The sequence below is a fragment of the Henckelia pumila genome, chromosome 4, assembly GCF_033568475.1.
Source record: "Henckelia pumila isolate YLH828 chromosome 4, ASM3356847v2, whole genome shotgun sequence".
NCBI lineage: Eukaryota > Viridiplantae > Streptophyta > Magnoliopsida > Lamiales > Gesneriaceae > Henckelia > Henckelia pumila.
The window spans coordinates 64,026,013-64,048,977 of NC_133123.1; the positions used below are offsets into that span (position 1 = coordinate 64,026,013).

At 36.3% G+C, this 22,965-nt stretch overlaps 1 protein-coding gene across 3 annotated transcripts; it reads left to right on the forward strand.

Moving 5' to 3' along the window:
• Positions 1-2,211: 2,211 nt before the first annotated feature.
• On the forward strand, positions 2,212-22,938 carry LOC140863869 (uncharacterized). Of its 3 annotated transcripts, XR_012144038.1 has the most exons (14): positions 2,212-2,393; positions 2,538-2,574; positions 8,188-8,293; positions 9,222-9,321; positions 15,186-15,329; positions 16,685-16,743; positions 17,466-17,533; positions 17,623-17,674; positions 18,476-18,613; positions 18,707-19,303; positions 19,509-19,731; positions 20,135-20,200; positions 20,335-20,387; positions 22,365-22,938. XR_012144038.1 is itself a non-coding variant. In XM_073267625.1 (11 exons), the coding sequence occupies exons 1-10, from the start codon at positions 7,407-7,409 to the stop codon at positions 19,722-19,724; spliced, it is 1,488 nt and encodes a 495-aa protein (XP_073123726.1). In that variant the 5' UTR covers positions 7,379-7,406; the 3' UTR covers positions 19,725-19,731; positions 20,335-21,420. The 3 variants fall into 3 exon arrangements, 1 of the variants encoding a protein (XP_073123726.1); XR_012144039.1 differs by lacking the exons at positions 2,212-2,393; positions 2,538-2,574 and having other exon boundaries at positions 9,232-9,321; XM_073267625.1 differs by lacking the exons at positions 2,212-2,393; positions 2,538-2,574; positions 20,135-20,200; positions 22,365-22,938 and adding an exon at positions 7,379-7,414 and having other exon boundaries at positions 20,335-21,420.
• The last annotated feature ends 27 nt before the right edge of the window (positions 22,939-22,965 follow it).

The following is a 22,965-nucleotide window of genomic DNA, read 5'->3' on the forward strand; positions in this document are numbered from 1 at the left end:
TCGAATTACAGGATATATGCAAGCTCAAACTCAACTATGGGCTGCTATTCAAGGGCCACTTATGTGTGCCATAGAAAAACCACTGGTTTCTCAAAAACAAGAAATGTCAAAATCATTGGTTTTACAAGAACAAGAAATACAACCACCAGTTGTAAAACAAATTATTGAGGATTCTAATACTCAAGAAACAAGCGCTAATCTATCATCAGCTTTTGATGATCTAGATAAAGCAACAATTGATGATGATAACTCATCAAGTCAACCCTCCGCCTCTGGGGTAAAAGATAAAGAGATCAATCTTAGGCCCCACACTGACAAGGGCAAATCTAAGATTGATACTAACCCATCTGTCATATCTCCATTTCAGGTTTATCAACAAAGATGTGAGAAATTATGTACAAGAAGTGAAATTAACCCGATCACTTGCAGGGTTTATATTGCATGAATATATCCAAGGGTTTGGCTAAAAAACAATGTCAATCCTAAGGATGTAAAGCTATGGTATGAATTTGAGGCTCTAGCCTCAGTTTATACAACTTCACCAGGCTTCCAGGAAATATCACAATTACCAAAATAGATTCAGGAAGCAGTCCAAGAAACATGGGCAAATAATGATCATTTGTCCAGAGGAGATGTGCTCGAGTTATACTTCTTTAGTGCAGATCCAGAACCAACAGGGAAAGGATCACACGAGCCCTTTCATTTCATCAAGATAAGGAGACCTGACATAAATAATCAAAGATTTATCAATGATCCTATATCTGAAGAAATACCATTGGTGTCCACTTTTGGAGAAAATAAAATTTCAACCAGAAGGGCATGTGATATTTGGGTTTGTCTCACCGAGATGGATAAGGTCAAGTTTCCATTCAAATTTTATCAAAATTCTGTGAACGGATCATTTCTGTTAAACACAATGACAGGAAAAACTACGGCTTTTGCGGAAGAACTCTTCGAAAAGAAGAGGAACTTTTTGTGGAACAACAAGTTGCCAGGGAGTAAAGAAACTCGCCAAAAATTTTGTAACATGGCTCTAATCGGAAGATGGTCAGAGAATATCTGCCCAGAATGTCCAAACCAGAAGGAGCCAGAATTCGGAAAAACCTTCAAACCCCGAACGGATCGAAAAGATTTTTCCGAGACAAGCAAAAGTGGACAGGGACCACCAAAATCGCGTTTTCCCAGGGGCCCACTGCAAAAGCAAAAGATGCCCCGACAACAATAAAGAAGACATGTGAGGAGAATAAATTCAAAAGAAAAAAGTCAAGCATGTGACTCTTCCACTAGTAAAAGATGCCATATGGCATGTGACTCTCCTACTAGCAAAAGATGTCATCAATAATGGCATAAATAATTCAAGACAGCTGTAAGATTTCCTGAAGTTTCTCGGTGAAACGAGTGGAACTTTGACTATAAATACAGGATTTTGAGGAAGCTGAAGACATCGATCATTCCCTTCAGTTTTATTACGAAATAAAAATTATTGTAATATTTCTCGTTCTAAGTTTGTGTTAAATTTCTGTTTTATGTATTTCAAGAACAAGGCTACTATGAGTAGCTAAACTAGTTATCTCCTCCTCTTCAAAGAAGGTTGATTTATGTAATAATATGTTGTCTGAATAAATTTCCTAAGTCTCTTGTTCATCCATGCTCATATTTTATAATTAATTTTATATACCATACGCCTTAAGGTAGAAAACGAATTAAAGTTGTGCTGGGTGTCGTTGAAGGAGCTTGTGCAGAAACCATCTGTTGCGACTGCGTGGTTGAGTGTGAGGAGCACTTCGTAAAACTCGGCAGGTATGACCCGACGACACTATGGTCAAAGAGATATTTAATTTTAATTAATCTTACAGAAGCATGTTGGGCTTATGTATAATTTTAATAAAATTAGAAAATAAAGGGCAGAATATGTATTATTTAGTTTTGATGACATGTTCGAGAAACTTTTTAATTGATAAGGAATATTTTCAGGATACGAAAAACAAAAGGGATATAATTGGCTCGGTAACGAAACTAGAGGGATATATTTAGAATTATCCCAATATATGCACAAGGGAGTGCAGATAAAAAAATATAGATATAGAAATTGATTCCAAAGTTAACTTTGGATTTAGATACTGAATCCTAATTAGCCCTTAAATATATGTATTTTAGGATATATAATAGAATATTTAAATTAAATGGCACATACCTGTACGAAGAAGGAAATAAAAGAAACGAAAACCCTGTCCCCAAACTCTCGCTCACTCGCTCTCATCTCCCTCCGCAGCTGCGGTGCTTAATCCGCACGAAACTTTCATCCGTTCGAGGGGTTATCTTCTTTGCATCTGTAGATTCGATTTGAGCCAAACCTAATTTCCTCCAATCAGATCCGCCGCCTGCATCCTCCGGTGAGGCTCACTAATTTTTGCGTACACATTATAGATCTTATCTTTCCTGTAAGATCTCCAAATCGACGTTTTTACTACAGTTCTTTATCGGCTTGTCACATTTTCCGTTGTTAGATCGATTGACTTGGACGAAATCTTTTGCAGGTTCTCTCGCTAGGTAGTTTTCTGCTGCTGGAACTATGTAAGTCTTATGTAATTTTCTCATACTGTCAAATGTCTTACCTTCGTATTGTTAAAGAAATTGTTTTTGTATATGTTCCTTATTTATCGATCCATATTATTAAATGGTGGTCTGCCACAATTGATATCGGAGTTTTTTTTCCCTAATTCCCTTTCTCGAGGCATATAAACCTTGTGAGATTCTTAAAAACTGGGCTGTAAATGTAAAATTTTTCTTGTTATTTAGTGTGTGTTGTTTGTATTTCTGGATGCAATTAGATGTTCGTGTGAAAGCCAGAGGCCAAGTTTCTAGCGGTAAAGCCAAGTTAGTGTAATTTGTGGTTAGGCGTATATCAATAGGGCATTTAGTCAATTCCACTGACCTGCTCATTCCTTGGATTAATGTTCTTTAATTTTATATTATATATTTTACCTCATTTTATTTTCATGTAAAGAGAGCATTCGGTTCGTCATGTGGGCTTGAAGTGATTTGCTCCTACTCATTAATTCCATTGGAAACTTGAAAGTGTTTTTGCACTTCTTTTTCTAATGAATTTTCCAATCTGCATTGACTCCGGACTATGTACTTATCAAGAAGTTGGAGTATAAGGATTGATTGAGGTGGAGAGTCGAATTATTGTCATGATGTTATACTGTTATTGTGCGTTGTTTTATAGGATTGTTGGCATATGAATATTTGATGATTAATTTTACGGTTTAATTTTAGCTGTGTTGCGGTTAGTGAATTTTTGGACAATAATAGATTTTATGTTGTTATTTATTTCGTATTTGGAAGTTTGATATAATATTTTGGAGACGTTTTTTTAATTATGTTTGTCATTTTATTAAATTTAAGAAAAATTTAATTTTTTAATTTATAATTAATTTATAGATATGTATTGGTATTGTATTTAGGCTTCACGAGCTCGAAAACGAGCCCGAGCCCACTTAACGAGCTTGAATACGAGCTTGCTAAACGAGTTTGCTAAACGAGCTAACGAGCCTGAAAACGAGCTCTTTTAACGAGCCAAACTCGAGCCAGACTCGTTTAGTTTGATAAATGAGCCGAGCCCGAGCCTACAAATGTAGTGAATGAGCCGAGCCGAGCTTTATGATAAAAGCTCGGTTCCAGCTCGAGCCGACCCCGAGCCTCCACATATACCAAACGAGCCGAGCCCGAGCCTGATACTGTTTGGCTTGGCTCGGCTCATTTACATCCCTACACAAAATGCACTTATCAATACTCGAGGACAAGAATACCTGCTCTGATTGTCCAACTGTCTGGGATGAAAGCTGTACTGAGCAGTAACCTTTTCCCCAAAGCTGCATAAAGACTCTTTTGATTCTATTGCCTAAATCAAATCGGATCAAGATATATCTATTCGAATCGACTGCGAAACTGCTACAAAATCTAACTCAGAATACTATAATCCATCCTCGATATCAACAGTCTCGCGATTCTACCCGGTGTCCGTCAAACACTAAATTCTAATGGTGCTATCAATTACTATCAGTTACGAGCCAAAACAATGTCAAGACGACGTTCAGTATAACTCAGCTCAATAAATAATTTGCTGGGTCATAATAAAATCAAAATCGGAGGGATATGGTTCAGAACAATATCAAAATACAATACACTGAAAGATAATTACGCTAAATGAAATTAGCTCTCTTGCAACTAAATACAAGGGGTGAGTGGATCAAACTCAAGGCTCCATTAACAAAGGATGCGAGCCAATCGATATCAAATCAGGTGATCACTCGTCAACAGGTATGACATCATGCTCATCATCAAGACAAATAAAAAATCAGGGTTGTGAGCGTTGCCTCACACACGAGGAAATCCGCACGCACTCATCGAAAAAATATAAAATCTCAATGCATAATCCGATGTCAACAAAATAAAACTGAGATCACAATGGAATAGAATAACAATACTCACCCAAATCAATATCCTTGTCCAGATTTAGAATTCAAGTTCTCAAGAAATACGAATATCCGAAATTCTTAATCGAAATGTCAATCGATGCCAAATTGACCGAGTCTTCAATAACCAATGTCTTGTGAATCAAGGAATGTATGAACTACAAGAAGGATTCCAATATTTCCAAAAAGAATCGATTAAATGGCTCAAGTAACTGGTTTTCCGCTATACCAAAGCAGTTTTCCAATTCCCCACAAAATCAACTAAGCATCAATCAATACTTAATTACTCAATTAGGACTATCGCCAAATTCCCAAATTTCATATCTGCAGCAAAGTAATTCATCTCTAAAGAGTACCCTTAAACCGAATCATTTGGCTCAACAATTTCTGAAAAAAATGAAATCTAAATTCCTCAATAGCAATCAGTCAAATCTCTAAGAGAATTCTCAAAACATTTTCTCCGACCCAACATTCGCATCTAAACATATAGCAAACAATTACTAAAATTCTCAAAAATGACTGAGAGATAAAAGAATGCGTCGCTCCCGAATCTAGCAACGCAAAAGTTGCAACACCTCTAATACTAATTTTCCCCAGAAAATTTCCCAAACAGATATAGACTATACTATCAAGAATAAACATTCAACCCAATCACCATCAAAGTCCTACACTAATCATGCACATTCACAAGTTACCAATTCCAACAAATCTTAAACATGCAGTTCCAAATCACCAGTACAAACAATCAAGTAACCATTCATGCAAATCATTAACTAATCAACCCGAGAGTAGCAAATAATCATAAATAAGAATTACGTGTGATAAGAGAGGTGTCGGGGTCAGCCTCCTCAGCCTGCATCACAAATAGGCGCCTCGTCGTCTGCTTCTTCCGCGAACAGTTCCTCGAAATGTGGCCCGGCTCCTTGCAGTGATAGCACCTGTCCGAACCCACTATGCACTGTCCAGAATGGGGCCTCTGACACTGTCTGCAAAAAGGCAACCCTTCTGAGTTAGGGGCGGCCGCCCCCTGCTGTCACTGCTGCTGTTTGGGCTGGCTCTACGGCCTTTGCTGCTGGTGATGTTGCGGTGTCGGAGGATTTGGGCCCTTAGATAACCCAAGATACGACCTCTTCGCCGATTGCTGCGAAGACTGCCCTCGAGATGGCTGCTGGAACTGCCTCTTCCTCTGATAATCAGCCTGCATCTCCCTCCCCTCCCAATCTCCGACCGATAAGCCCTGTTCACCGCTTAACTTTGGAGTTCTTATGTGATGAGCTCCCGAAAAGAAGATGCACCTTCTTGATATGAGTAATCCATGTCAAATCTTTTTAAGCCCTCCTCAACTGTGTAGTCCCATACCTACACAATCTCAGAATCCCTCTCATTCCGACATGGGATCGGTTCATTCATGTCTCCCTCCGCCTAGAATCCTGCCAGGAGTCGCTTATTGTCCGTGCAACCTCTTGGCATCAGCGATTACTCCTCGCCCTCTTCAGCCCCGGGCGTCACATGACCAGGATGTGACAGCGGGATTATCTGTTGGGTTATATTTCGATTGAGTTTTATTTATTGATTTTGTTCAAATACAAGTTGTTCGTTCATCCAAGACCATCTATGATGACTAGGTGGTAAATGCCTACCACCTACATCTTTTTTTTTTTTTTGGAAAAACATTAGAAATATATTAAATCAAGAAAATTATTATTAATTAAAAAATTACAAAGAGAGGAGGAATAACACGATCTTTTATATCATATTAAAAAAAAACTCTTTTAGCTAACATACAAGCAACATGATTCAATGACCATCTAACAAGAAGGAAAAAAATTAGCCCCATGGTGGATGAGTCCTCCCCTACTAGGGGTGTCAAAACTCAACCCAATCCGTCAACCCGACACGAGTCGACCCGAAAAATATCAGATTAGGGTTGAGGGTTTTTGGGTTTGGATCGAATCGGGTTGACCCGAAAGCTAATCCGAAAAAATTAATCGGGTTCGGGTCAACCGGGTTTGACCCGAAATGACCCGAAACTTTTAATTATTATTATTTTAATATAAAATTAATATAGATTTACTATATTTTTATACGTTGTATGTTTGAAAAAATATTATTGTATATTGATATAATAGATTTTCGTCATTTAATGTTTATTTTGTACCATTTTTATTATTAAAAATAATTTTTTATTTTTTGTAATAAGTATACTTTGAATTTTTTACAACTTAAAGTTCAAATTTAAATTATATATAAACTTAGATTTTGTTATTATGTGATTAAATTAAATAATAATATTATTAGTGTGTTTTGAATTTTTATTTAATTATTTTGTTAAAAAATAAAAAATAAAATCGGGTTGGTTGGGGTTGATCGAGTTTGTCGGGTTATCCGGGTTCGGGTTCAGGTTGAGTATTTTCGGCTTGGGTCGGGTTCGGATTGAGGAATTTTTTAGAGTTATTTTCGTCAAACCGACCCGGACCCATCCGACCCACCCGAATTGACACCCTACCCTACCACTTAAGTTAATTTGGAGAATCGGGAAAATAATGTAATATAGCACGCGTCGGTTGACGCTACCCCACCCGGGTAGTGCCCGGGTGGGATACGGACGGCTCGGATCTCTTTGCTGTCAAATGATTTGACCTGCGATGATGATCCGGACCGTCCGATCTAGCTTTAGGGCAGTATCCTGAAGCTAGCATCGAACGATCCATATAGCACATAGTTGAGAAAGGAAGACTTGGGCCCATGTAATCTACTATTATGCGCAGCCCAATAACAACTGGTATTTAAAGTTGGGCTCAGCTCATAAATTGGTGAAAAAATTGTGTTTGTGCACACGGAATCTAAATCGCATGTCCACTAACACTTTTAGAACCCGTTCATAGTTTTTCATTCTTCTGCCTCTTTGAAATCGATCGGTTCCCAAGAATGAACAGGTGCAAAATTAGTGTTTCTGTTATTTTTCGATTAATTAACTATTTAGTATGTCGAATTATTCGCTCTCATTTTTTTGGAGATTTTTTTTTGAATTTAAGGTTATGCACTTTGGGGTTGTATCAGATATTCAATGGAGTAAATTTGGTGAATCATGCCTAGTTGCATGGATTATTCGTACCGGTTCTTTGGCAATTTCACATTGTAGCTAAATGGGTTTTTGAATAAAATTTTCTCCTAAATTCTTTGATCCTGTGTCCTGCATTGTTAAGCCATTAATAATGGGTGAGAAGAACTGGTGAAATTAACGTGTTGCGTGTAGAAAATGAGGTTCCACGTGAATGAGAACTATATTTGAACCATGAGTTTGAGATGAAATTTGATATTGTCGTTATTACTTTATAATGTATCTTGGTGTTTGTGGAGCTGATCGTATTTCCCCCCTTGTTTGCTTTGGCCTTTTTATTAATTTTTGCTGAAAACTTTTTGTAGATCATTAATTTTGATAGCGAAGTCTTTTGTGTTTGTGATAAACTGATTTCTGAGCTGCAATATACATTTACTGTGATGTTTTTTCCCCAAATTTATCTCTATGGATTTTGTTTGTCTACTTATTCAAATCCCCTATTAAGTTGTCTCTCTGTATGCTAGTGAATTTCAACTGCATATGATCATCTAAGTTACTGGACAATATGAGTAAATTAACAGCATTCGACTAAACAAACTTTGATGTTTGGAGCTTTCTTGATTGTTTTCTATTTGGTGTTTGGGTTAGGATAACTACATGCAGAGTGGCCTTCAATATTCATGTCTTGAAATTTGCACAAAGAACTCTATGCAGCGGTGCAGGTGTAAAGTTGCCTGGTTCTGACTATGATCAAGTTAGTCTCATCCTTACGCCGCCTTTCGCTTTAATAATTTTTCAATTTCCAGTACTTCCAGATGGAAGACGAATTCTTTGAATCTCTTTTGGGTATTGCATTTCGTGATTCTAGCAATTACAGTTGTCTCTATCATTCATAAGCATCATATATGATAAACCTTCAATATGTTCTATGTAATTTGTTCTCCTAGAGCTTTTGCATCCATGGTTTTTTTTTTAAAACTGTTTATAATCTGAAACTCTCTTGAATGATATGAGGAAACTCATTTTCTTAAATCATTTAATGGTACTTTTGAGGAGTGGAGGGATACTGATATATATTTTAGTTTATGGTACTTCATATTCTAAGTCAGAAACTGTTCCTTCTGATCCATATAAAAATTAGGAAATAGAAATTTACATTATACATATGAGGGAAAAGAATCAGAAAATCCCTCGGGGGATAATAGCGAATTTGTTTTGTGAACATATACTTTTGTTTAATTTTTCTAGTTTTCTTTTATTAAACTATGTATAGGACATAATGGAACGCTGTTGACTTTTATGAACATTGAGCAGTTCTATTTCCCCCTTTTCTTCTGAAGTGTTTTCTTTTCTTCAGTTTTTTTGCTCATCATGCGCTGATGTGAAGGTTCGTGCTTTGGGTCAATAGTACGCTAACCCCTTATATGGTGTCCTTTCTTTGTGTTTGGGCCCTTTCCTCTAATTTTTTTGGTTTTGTATGTACTGATCATTTGCCATTAATTGTGAATATTTGTTGCCCGTTCAAACTAATTATTTTTTGAAGCGTTTATTTTTTCGGGTCTTCTTGTTTGCTTAGATTTCATTGGCAGTGAATAGTGATCTAAACTCTCATAGGCTTTTTTTTATCCTATTTGAAGTGTTTTTTCACGAAAAATAATTCTTTAATTGTTATTTATAACAAGGAGCTTGCAGACAAACAGAAACTTCCTAAAGATGATTGTGTGTATGACGTTGCTATTGTTGGTGGTGGCATGGTAGGCATGGCTCTGGCATGTTCTCTTGGTATGTGCCATTTTATTGCTGCTGCAATGTCAGAAGATTTTGGTTATTATTTTCTCATCATGTTAATCTTGCTGGTGTTATGAGATTTTCGTATGGCCTTTAATATTGACTTGCTTAAATTAGATGAAAAAATTTTGATTTTTTACTTTATGAGGTTTTCAAATATGATTCTTAGGCACCTTGTGTGGGGCTCACTGACAATATCATGCAATTATAATAATTGCTGTGTGAAAAATGCAATTTAGTTTACCTGATTCAGGTCTAGAAAATTGGAAGACTGTTTTTTCCAAAAATAAAATGCATCAATAAGATACCTATACTTTGACAACACCAAAAATATGTACTATTCGTCACATATGTTTGACAACACAATCTTATATAGAAATATCTCTCAAAAAGCTGCTGTCACAGAATATAATTGAAGGGCAGTACGTCTCAACCTAAGCTCCAAAGTTGTCCGCACTCCGCTGTCTCCTTTAAATTTGACCTGATCGCATGTAAAACCAAAACTTAAGTAGGTTAGGCTAAATACGCTCAAACTCAAGTATAAATTACAAACACTAATTTAGTCAGCCATAAATCAAATATAAAGCATATATCATGGCAAAGAATACTCTTTGATAGCACTGCCTCTTTAATAATCCAACATGTCACGTGCTCCAATTTTAAGTTAGAACACAACATATGTCATGACGCAATATATATTTTATTAAAATGCATGTGCATTTGAAAAGGAGCTCAAAGGTATTCAAATTCTCTCATCTTTATGTAGCTTCTGTTAGGTGACACGTGGGGGTTCATGGTTGGGGAAATGAATTAAATGCGAGGCATTTAATTTCACGCGTTAAGAACTCCTATAAATAGGCTCCTCTGCCTTTTAGTTTAAACATCCCATTCCTCTCTTCTGTATTAACATTTGAGAAGAGAATAAAGAAAAAAAAAGGGTTGTTTTTTTTTCGGTGATCTCTTGTGAGTTAGAGAAATTATTTTCTCGGTAATACATGGGGTTTGGGTTGGTGAGAGAAAGTGTTTTGTATACACTTGTAATTTTTTTCCGGTAATAAAAGATTTGCAGTAGCTCCGTGGACGTAGCCTAAATTGGGTGAACCACGTAAAAATATTGTGTTCTTGTTAATTACTTTATTCCGCAATTTTTGGGTATTTATTGTTCGTCGGTCATCGGTTATTATGGGCTTTAATTCCGTAACTGGTATCAGAGCCTTGGTGTAAAATTTTCTAAAATTCTGAGTATGCTCTGTGGTTGCAGCTCTGTCTGAACTTCCACATCAGAAAAGATTTTTTGAAATTTTTTCAAAGGCAAAATGATGACCGGAAATGACGGATCTGACCCTGGCATCAACAAGTTCGATGTTTCAGACTTTATGTTCTGGCGCTTACAGATTAGAGATTATCTGTATAGCAAGAAGCTACATCAACCCCTATTGGGAAAAAAACCGGAAAACATAGAGGCCGATGAGTGGGAGCTTCTTGACCGACGGGTGTTGGGGGTTATTCGATTGACCCTAACAAAGAACGTGACACATAATGTGGCGGAGACAAATACCACGGAGGAGATGATGTCCATCTTATCAGACATGTACGAGAAACCGTCAGCCAATAATAAAGTACATATGATGAAAAAGTTATTTAACTTGAAGATGGACGAAGGCGGTTCAATAGCAGCACATATCAATGATTTCAACAAGATTGTTTCTCAATAGACATCGGTTGAAATAAATTTTGATGATGAGATTCGTACACTTATTCTTTTGGCGTATTTGCCAAATACTTGTGAACCGATGTGGGCAGCAGTTAACAATTCTGTTGGCAAAGGAAAATTACAATTCAATGATGCCAGAGACCGGATTTTTGCCGAAGAAGTTCGCAGGATGGATTATGGTGAAAAATCATAGTTGAGTTTTGCTCTTAATCTGGATAACAGAGGCAGGGGCAGGAATGTCGAAAAGAATTCTAACAAATGACGGAGCAGGTCCAAGTCAAGGAATGGTAAAGATAAAATCACATTTCAAAAGAAGTTAAATTGCTGAAGCTGCGGTGAGATTTGACCACCTGAAAAGAAATTGCAAAGCAACAAACAACGCAAATGTTGTGAATGAGGAGGTACACAACGCTTTATCATTATCCATGGGAAGCCTAATTGATTCTTGGGTTATGGATTCTGAAGCCTCGTTTCATACCACGGATAATCGCGATGTATTCGATAATTACATTGCTGGCGATTACGGAAAATTTTTTTTGGCAGATGGAAAACCTCTGGAGATTGTTGGTATGGGAGATGTCCGGTTGAAAATGGCAAATGGATATGTCTGAAAAATCAATAAAGTCAGACATGTACCAAGACTGACGCGGAATCTGATCTCAGTGGGACAACTCGATGATAAAGGCCATAAGTGACCTTCAGTGATGGTTCCTAGAAAGTGAGCGAAGGAGCCATGATTGTTGCTAGAGGACAGAAAACTGGAACCCTTTACACGACTTCCAGTTGCAGAGATATGTTAGCGGCTGTGAATTTTGGAGCTAACTCAAGTCTATGACACTGCAGACTTGGAAATATGAGTGAGAAAAGAATGAAGTTGCTGTTATCAAATGGAAAGCTACCGGAATTAAAGTCCGTCAAACACAAGCTATGTGAAAGCTGTATTTTTGGAAAGCAGAAAAAGTTGAGCTTTTCAAAAGGCGGCAGAGAACCAAATGCATCAAAGTTGGAGCTGGTTCATACAGACGTGTGGGGGCATCTCCTGTGACATCCCTTGGAGGCTCACGATATTATGTCACATTTATCGATTATTCGAGCAGGAAGATTTGGGTTTATTTTTTGAAAAATAAATCTGATATTTACGAAACCTTTAAGAGGTGGAAAATGAGACCAACTTGAAGGTGAAGTGTTTACGGTCTGATAACGGAGGAGAATATGAACATGATGAGTTCAAGAAGTATTTTGCGCTGAACGGGATCAAGATGGAGAAAACCATTCCCAGTACTCCTCAACAGAATGGTGTAGCTGAGAGGATGAACAGGATCCTGAATGAGCGAGCTAGGAGCTTGAGATTGCATGCTTGGCTGCCGAAATCATTCTGGGCTGATGCAGTTAACACAACAGCATATCTAATCAATAGAGGACCTTCAGCACCGCTTGGTTATAGAATACCTGAAGAAGTCTGGAGCGGAAAAGAAGTAAACCTTTCTTTTTTGAAAGTGTTTGGATGTTTATTATATGTTCACATTGATTCAGCTAGCAGAACAAACTTGATCCGAAATCCAAGAAGTGTTTCTTTATTGGTTATGAAGATAATGAGTTTGGTTATCGGTTTGGGATGACCAAAATCAGAAGATCATTCGGAGCAGAGATGTAATCTTCAATGAGTTTGTGATGTACAAGGACAGGTCAAGCGTTGAATATGGAGATAAATGTCCTGAAGTCAAGAAGACGGATGAAGTGCCATTGATGGATATTCCTGTGAATGAGTCGAAAACCAGTAACCTGAAGGATAAAGAAACTGCTGTACAAGATGATGACCAACAAACTCTGAAAATTGTACTCGAGAGATCTTCTAGAACAATCAGACCACCTCAGAAATACTCTCCTGCACTTCACTATATTTTTCTGACTAATAAAGGTGAATCGGAGACCTATGAAGAGGCGATGCAAAATGATGATTCAATCAAGTGGGAGTTAGCCATGAAAAACGAGATGGATTCACTGTCATCCAATCAAATTTGAGAGTTAACAAAACTTTCGGAAGGAAAAAAAGCATTACACAACAAGTGGGTGTACTGGATCAAAGAAGAAGATGGCAGCAAACGGTACAAGGCAAGACTTGTTGTAAAAGGCTTTCAACAAAGAGAAGGCGTTGATTACACCGAGATTTTCTCTCAAGTGGTGAAGCTGACCACTATCAGAACTGTATTTGGATTAGTGACAAATGAAAACTTACATCTGGAGCAGTTGGATGTAAAGACAGCGTTTCTTCATGGGAAGTTGGATGAAGAAATTTATATGAAGCAGCCACAGGGATTTGAAGTACTTCAGACAGAGAAAATGGTGTGCAAACTTCAGAAGAGTTTGTACGGTCTCAAACAAGCTCCAAAACAGTGGTACAAGAAGTTTGATGGATTCATGAATAACAATGGTTTCATGAGGTGTCAGGCGTATCACTGTTGTTATGTGAAGAAGATTGATGGTTCTTATATCATTCTACTGCTATATGTGGATGACATGTTGATAGCAGGATCTTGTCTGGAAGAGATTGATAAACTAAAGAAATAGTTATCAAAAGAATTTGCAATGAAGGATTTGGAGCTGCAAAGCAGATTCTTGGTATGAGGATCTTGAGAAATAGGATGAACGGAGTTTTGAAGTTATCTCAGGCAAAGTACGTGAAAAAGGTGCATTAGCAGATTCAACATGGATGTAGCTAAACCGGTTAGTACTCCTTTGGCTAGTCACTTTAAACTTATCAAAGCGCAATCACCCTCGACGGAGCAAGAGCATGCTTATATGAATAAGGTTCCTTATGCCTCTGCTGTTGGAAGCCTCATGTATGCAATAGTGTGCACCAAATCAGACATAGCACACACAGTGGGAGTTGTGAGCAGGTTTATGAGCAATCCAGGGAAACAACACTGGGAATCAGTGAAGTGGATTCTCAGATATTGAAAAGTACTATTAGTTCATCTCTGTGCTTCAGAAAGTCAAATTCAAGCTTACAAGGTTTTGTGTATGCCGACATGGGTGGTGACCTAGACGGCAGAAAGAGTACTACTGGATATGTGTTCACATTGGGTGGTTCGACAGTAAGCTGGGTGTCCAAGTTGCAAAAGATTGTTACACTTTCGACTACTAAAGCCGAGTACGTTGCAGTCACGGAAGCTAGCAAGGAGATGATATGGTTGAGATCGTTTCTGGAGGAATTGTGTCAGAAACTTGAAGATAGCACGTTACATTGTGACAGTCAAAGTGCTATTAATTTGACAAAGAATCCTGTTTATCATGCTAGGACGCATATACAGGTTCGGTACCATTTCATCAGATCGGTTTAGAAGATGGAATCTTGATGCTTGAGAAGATTCCTGGAAGTAAAAATCCAGCTGATATGTTCACGAAGGCGGTGACCACTGACAAACTGAAGTTATATTCGACTTCAGTTGGACTGCAAGTATAAGAGAGGAAACATGAGCTGCTCATTGACTGCGTGAAGTCATGATTGAAATCAAGTTTTCAAGTTGGAGAATTGTTAGGTGACAGGTGGGGGTTCATGGTTGGGGAAATGAATTAAATGCGAGGCATTTAATTTCACGCGTTAAGAACTCTTATAAATAGGCTCCTCTGCCTTTCAGTTTAAACATCCGATTCCTCTCTTCTGTTTTAACATTTGAGAAGAGAATAAAGAAAAAAAAGGGTTGTTTTTTTTCTGGTGATATCTTGTGAGTTAGAAAAACTATTTTCTCGGTAATAATCGGGGTTTGGGTTGGTGAGAGAAAGCGTTTTGTATACACTTGTAATATTTTTTCGGTAATAAAAAATTTGCAGCAGCTCCGTGGACGTAGCCTAAATTTGGTGAACGGCGTAAAAATATTGTGTTCTTGTTAATTACTTTATTCCGCAATTTTTGGGCATTTATTGTTCGTTGGTTATCGGTTATTATGGGCTTTAATTCCGTAACAGCTTCCACTTAAAAATTGGAAACTCTGTGCTTTGCAATGGTGAAACCTTGTCGGTCACTTGTTTTTTATTCTCAAAGAGTGTGACTGGAGTCATCTATATTTTGCCATTTTTCCTCGCTGATCTCTGTTTCATATAAAAATGTAAATTGCTTATATGAGAATATTATATGTTCTTGCAGCAAGTTCGCCATTGACAAAGCAACTAAATACTGCTATTATTGATAGTAATCCTGTTTTACTGTGTAAAGATTGCATAAAGAAAGAGGATCCTCCGGATTCAAGAGTCAGTACAGTAACCCCTGCAACTATAGAGTATTTCAAAGGTAATACTTCTTAATTCCTATAGTCTATTGTATAATTTGGAAATCTGAAAGGATGTGAAATGATTAAAAATAGAAACATCATCATGTAAGTGGCAAGGAACTTGTTTTTTGTGATCTGTTACGAAGTCTTGGAAGTTGAATATGGGTTGGGTGAATCGTTGCTCTAAATGGCTACTTAGAGCATTGATGATTTACTCTGGCCCCAACCTATTTATATTCGTGGCACAATCCTATCTGAATGCATGATGATTAGTTTATTTTTAAAGTGTATGTGATGTTTCGGTTTACTTTTACTTTTTCGTTGTACCAACTTTTGGAAGCATACGATTGCTTCATTTCCTTGATGCCTGTCTGTTTCTATGTTTGGTTGACATATAAAATCAAGGTTCTAAAATTCGTTAGGCGCTAGTCGAGCGCAAATTCGTTAGGCGCTAGTCGAGCGCCAGACAAGTGGGGACTAGGTGCCATTAGGTGGATTTCACGGTATGTTATAATAAAAACACATATTATAACTCCACCACAATAACATCAAATTTCAAATGAGTTCAAAATTACATAACTAATAAAATATCCCGAATTTACTCAACTTCTTCTCTTCCATAATTTTCTATACTTATTATTCTTCATAGTTTTCTTCTATTCTCTTTGGAAAGACTTGAAATGATTTTCGTGAAAGGGTGTAAGTCAGTTTTTTTATTGGGCTTATAATTTAAAAGTTCAAAAAAAAAAAAAAATTCCCTTCCCGCCTAGAGCCTGCCCAGTCCCGCCTAGGCTCCTAGGCTGGCCGACTAGCACTTTTTCGGTGCGGTCAGCTGGCGCCTAGCGCCTAAGCTGATTTTTAGAACACTGCTTAAACTATCACATATCCACTAGGAAGGGGTGACTGAGTAACTCCTTTCGAAGAGAAATCTGATTTCACCTAGCGTTAAACTAACTGGTTTGTTATTAAAAATATTTGAGATTGCCATTTTTTCCATACCTTTAACCAACATATTTATTTTTTCGTAGAAAACTCAATTTAGCAAAAACTTTCTTTGCTGCAAGTCATTGTTTCTTTGCTAGGTTATTATTCTACCTCGTGATTCTTGAAATTAAAAATAAACATCCATCTCAAAGCTTTAAGGAGAGTGAGTCCTTAAATGGATTGATGATGGGATAAATTTCAAAAGTCAAAATCCAAAGTGACGGGTATGAGAAGCCTTGTTGGTCCATGTAAGGGAAAACATTCCATTTTCACAATTCTAGAGATTTTTGTTCGACTTGTTTACATTCGTTTTCGTTTTTTGTTTTGTATGGGAAGTTGTGACTAGGTTTCTTACAATGAACTATGCAAGTATGATATCCGTTCTTTTCAGATATTGGGGCCTGGCAATATATTGAACAACATCGACATGCCTATTTCGATAAGATGCAGGTAATGCCTTCAATAATCGTATATGCTGTCTGAATGATTGGTTTGATATACTCGTTGATGTCTCATACCTCACTCCTTGGGGTGTGGTAGTCGATGCTATTATGCATGAAATGTGTTTTGAGTCAAAACTGGTCGAGGAATTTAAACGAGGAATTGTATTTGTTGGAAGTGGTTGAAGTTTTTTAGAAAAATCACACCAAGTTTAATTTCTTTCATATGTTGGGGTGTTGGGCCCTGTCGGCCTTGAGCATGCTCTGCTTAGTGAGGAGGATTACTGTTTACACCTTATATGATTCTAAGTATTCCCTTGCTTTCCAAGTTTCCGTTGGTTTTTTTTTTCTCCTTGAAATGAAGCATTTACCTCAACTTTATATTTTCTTAAATATGATTGAATTGATGACATTATCAGTTCTTAAATATATCCATCCAATATCAGTGTCATTTGAAATCCACAATTGAAAATTTTTCCCCAAATTTAAATATTTTCATCCCATCACAACCTTCAAGAATCATTGTAAAAATTTACAATGCAATTGTGCTATTGCACAGCATCTCTTTAGGATTGTACTCCTGTTTTGTGTGCCTTTTCTCTCTTCTTCTGATGTGTGCTTGTTCATACAAACAGTAACCTAGGTCCCATTAACATTTCATCATAGCTAGAATTGAGTTCCTGACTTTTGAATTATTATTTATGTCTGAGCCTTTTGAAATTTCACTTGTAGGTATGGGATTATACCGGTCTAGCATATACTAGATACAATGCAAAGGATATAGGCAAAGAAGTACTTGGGTGAGAGAAAACTCAGCAGCATGGCACTTCTCATAATCATAGTGTCAGTTCTCTTTCTCGCAGATAACAAGTTTTGGCCTTTCATTCAGGTGTGTGGTGGAGAATAAAGTGCTTCACAAGTCTCTTTTATCATGCATACAGGTACTTAAATTATGGAATTGCTGAAAAATGTTCCAGCATAGTTATCAAGGGTGTGCTAGACACACCAAGGATGTAGTTTTGAGAGAAGAATATTTCTTATCATTTCTACTGGGCACAAGACAATATTCATTCAAGAAAATGGAGCAAATTAGCCACCACAAATTAGGACTCAATCTTAGTTACCAAATCTCCTAAAAATAGAATCCCATAATTAGTTTAATCTAATCCCTATAAATCCTCTCTATATTTATAATAAAATATCGAACCCTTGACTTTGCTCTTTAATTCTACAAAGGTGACTAGGGGTATTGGTACCCGAGGCACAAGGTGAAAAGTCAGGAAGGTTCAAGGCACATGGTTTTTTTTGAATTTGATGGAGCATTGTTTGATGTTAAAGTTTTTACTTTAATATGCCTCACCTTTTTGCTTTGCACCTTGAACCCCAAGGTCTCTTGGTACCTTGCCCCTAAAAACTATGGTTGTGTTCATTTTGACGAGTTTTTTCAATTGTTTAGCATATGAAAATATAAAGGTTGTTCATCTACAACTATTAAGTTGTGTTTGGATGAAAGCATTTCATTATGGGTTGGATTTAGAAGAATGGAAAATAAATGATATCTTTAATTAAGCATTTGGAATAATTTAAATTTGAAGTTGAAGGATATGAAACCCATGGATTTGAAAATTACCCGGAATTGTTAGAGTGAATCCGACAAGCCCTTGCATTCAAACACAGCTTTAATTAACTACGTCCATATGAAAATTTGGCATAATTTTCTGTTGACGATATTATTCTGGCAGAACTCAGACTTCCGGCAGAAGATATATCCTTTCAGGTTGAGTTCAATGAACTTACCACCGAACACTTCATCAAGTCCCCATGGATGTTCAGCAAAACTGAAACTGAGTGATGGCAGTAGCTTACGTGCTAAATTAGTGGTAACTTTCGATTTAATGCTCTAGTATTGAACATCAGTTTTGGCTGAGAACTTTTTATTATTCTTTCTTACGCCAAGCTTGCCTGTATCACAGGTTGGAGCAGATGGGTCAAAATCGCGTGTCAGGGAGTTGGCCGGAATTGATACTACCGGATGGAAGTATTCTCAGAATGCCATTATATGTACGGTAGAGCACACTGTGAAAAATGGGTGTGCTTGGCAACGATTTCTCCCCCACGGTCCAATTGCACTTCTACCCATTGGTGAAAACTTCAGCAACATTGTTTGGACCATGACACCGGAAGAGTCGTTGGATAGGAAATCTATGCATGAGGATGATTTTGTGAAAGAAGTAAACCAGGCCTTGGATGATGGCTATGGTCCGCATCCTGAATCTCAATTATTTGGTGGGAAAGGCGTGGTTTCTTGGCTAACAGCAGATGCAACGTCTGTCAACGAGTACCTCGAAGTTCCACCCAGAGCCATCAAGTTAGCCTCGGAAAGAATGGTGTTCCCCTTGTCCTTAATGCATGCTAATTCCTACACTTCGAAACGAGTTGGTCTTATTGGTGATGCGGCACATACTGTCCATCCTTTGGCCGGTCAAGGAGTTAATATGGGATTTTCTGATGCATTCTCTCTCTCGAAAGTCATTGCAGAAGGTGTAACCGTAGGATCTGATATTGGGGAGGTATGCTACGGACCTAGCCACGTGAAAATATGTCAAATGCATTTTCGTTAAATTATACTATACCCCTTGAATGATTGAAAGAATAGTTTTGATTATTCAGTTCTACTGTGTTTCCATTGACACCACCTCAGTACGTGGATATTTTAATCTCAAGGCTATTCATCCAATATTGTGTACCTTTACACTTTGTTATTTTTTCATTCAGGTATCATTGCTTCGGAGATATGAATCAGAAAGAAAACCTGCAAACTTGACAATGGCAGCAATCCTAGATGGGTTTCAGAAGGCCTATTCCGTTGATTTTGGTCCATTAAACGTCCTGCGAGCTGCTGCATTTTATGGCGCTCATCATATTTCTCCGTTGAAAAGAAACATCATCTCATACGCCTCCGGAGCCCAACGATTTCCACTTTTTTCGTGATTTTGCAGTTAAGTGCGTGAGCCCTTTGAAGGTTTCTTTTGCTACAAAACAACTCATCACCTTGATTTCTGTTGAATAGAAGAATATGCACTCCATTTTGTATGTATTAAACTCAGGGGGTGTATTCAAACTAGACTTTTAAAGACTTTTATGGACTTTAAAAGTCTAGTGGTATTCAATCTCTACTTTTGCATACTCCATAATAGTAGTTTGGTATTCAACATAGATTCTCATACTGTTTTAAAAAGTCAAGTAGTATTCAATCTTGAATTTTTAAAACTTTATAAAAGTCAAGTGGTATTGAAAAATTATATAGATTTTCAATGACTTTTACCAAAATCTTTATGTACAAATATTCAAGCACTAGGTACCATAAAAAAAGTCTATAGATTTTTCAAAAAAACGTTTAGGATTCTATGGGGTTCTCTTCTTGCCACGTTCTTCTCTCCATCGTTCCTGTCTTCTTCCATCCAAAGGTATGAAGAAATTCTTTCTCCTCATCGTCAATCTTGTCTGATATTTTGTTCGTTACTTTTTTTTTTTGAAAATGTTAGTTACTTTTTGTAAATCGTTGTTTGTGATATCTCATGAAATTATTATTAATTTTCAGTCCATCCAAGGTAAAATCAATTGGATTATCTGAACGACAACGGTGGTCCTCAGGTATTCTTTTTGTTTTTGTTATGTTGCTTTTGATGTTATGGACTCTGATGAATGAATGAATATTGATGGTGTTAATTGTTAAATGAACAGATTTTGTTGTGTTTTACGAAAGATTTTATACCAAGTTTGTAATTTTTGTTGTTCTTTTGAATGAACTATTTGCAACCAAAAAGTTCTACAGGCTGTGCCATATATCTACTTTATTTAATATTATCGTTCACTGAGATCAACTTCTCCTTGTATCTGCCATTACAGCACACTTATGGTGCAATTGAATAAAAAGTCAAATGTTCAGTAGTGGACAATAGGGGACAATCCCATTTTTTGAAGATCATAAAGCGAAGGAATTTGCTACTTTATTCAAAATGCTAGTCCTATCTTCCAAAATTCACTAAATGATATAATTTTTGCAAGTTAATTTTCGGAATTAATTTTTTAAAATTTCAAAACTATATTTTATCGGGTTATTTTTATGAGTATAACCCCTACAGTAATTAGTGTCCTCATTCTGAAAAACATGTTTCGTTTAATTAACAAGTGCATCCAAGAAACATGTTTGATTGTTTTTATGAAATGCGTGTTGATTCGTGCAATATACCACCGTATAGAATAATTAATATTTTAATAATGTGTGAATGTTTTAAAATTTCACAACTATATTTTATTGGGTTATTTTTATGAATATAACCCCTACAGTAATAGACATGCTTTGTTCTTGGTTGGCATTTGTTTCATATCATTGTTAATTTTCGTTTGATTATTACCTTGGATGCATTGAAAACATGTTTGAATAGTGTTCTTGGTTGGCATTTGTTCCACATTCTTGACGTTTAACTCATGTACATCTCGTGTTTGTTTTTCTTGCTTGTTTCGAAACATGTTTTTGTTTGAATAGTGTTCTTGGTTGGCATTTGTTTCATATCATTGTTTATATTGTGATCTGTTTCGTTCGAAGGAGTTTGGTTCAAATGTTTTTCTCTAATAAAGTTTGATTTTGCCTAGTCCAATTTTCGGGATCCTATAATGTGGATTGATTGGACTTTATCTTTGCCCCAAACTAGAATTGCATTGGAATCAGAGGCGGATCTAGAAATTTTATCAAGGGGGCAGCCGGAAAGAACTAAAGATCACAAATATATATATATACTATCATCACATAACAACAGTTAAATATAGTACTGAAATTTAAATAATATTGTTAGATTTCAAATTTAACTTACAATTTACCGTTTATGACATGAATTTTTTCTGAAAATAATTAATAATAATTAATTCATTCGACAAACTATATAATATATATTTTTCAGTATAAGTAATTAATATTCGTAATAATTGTCACAGAAAAAATTCTCTTCACTGCAGTTGCGATTGATAAAATCAGAGTCAAACTCAGAAACTTATAAGCTAACGATTCTTGCTTCAACAATTTGTTTTTAGGTTTAAAAACCTTAAAACCCAGTTGTGTATAGGTTTAAAAACTTAGTGTCTGGACTTCAATTTTTTAAAGACTATGAGCCACAAATTTCGTGTTATTTTGCAAAAATTAACAATGAAGCTTAACTTAATTTTTTAGTCTCTATTGTATTTTTGTGTTTGGCTCCTAATTTATGTTCATAATTATAAATTTATTTTAAATTTAATAATGTTATAATAATTTTTTTTAAAAAAAAATTAAAGGGGGTAGCTGCCCCCCTTGCCCCTTACTGGAGCCGCCCCTGATTTGAATGTGCAATTATTAAGATGGCTCTCGAACAAGAAATTATCTTATTTAATTTCAAACCATTTCGTGATCAACTGCGCACTTGTATGTTTTTTAGTGTCCTCATTCCGAAAAACTATCCTTTTGATTTATACTTTTCTCGTGATTATTATTAATTTTCAGTGCATCCAAGAATTAATTTTTGTTTGATATGAATGTGGATTTTTTTTCTATGAATTCATGGAGTTTTTTTTATTTAATCATTCGTTTTATGTCAGGAAGCTTATTTAAATGTCAAATCTTAATACACACGACGCAAATGAAGAGATGGAAGAAAACAAATCAGAAGAATAACTACATGAGACTAGCATGTGTCACGAACGTATCCAGCAACCATTAACTAGAAGACCAATAACTGCAAGTGGATACGATTATATTCATAGAGTATTAAAAGAAGATTCAACTTATTTTAGAGAAATATATAGGATGTATCCCGATGTTTTTTTAAAGTTGTGCAACATTCTTAGGGAGAAAACACTTACAAGACACACTGTGTGTTGAAGAAATGCTTGCAATGTTTTTACTTATTGTTGGTCAAAATACTCGATATTGCATGATTCGTAAAATATTTGGTCGATTACAATACAATACTAGCGAAAATTTACACAAGGTGTTGAAAGCATTAAAGATCATTGTCGTTGATATGATGGTAAAGCCTGGATTTACAGTGCCAGAACGAATAAGAGAGAGCACAAGATTTTACCCTTATTTCAAAGTAACAACGTTTTTTAATTATTGTTGTTTTATTACTATTTTTGTTGTTGATGTTACAAATATTAATATATTTGATATTATTATTTTATTGACGGATTGCATTGA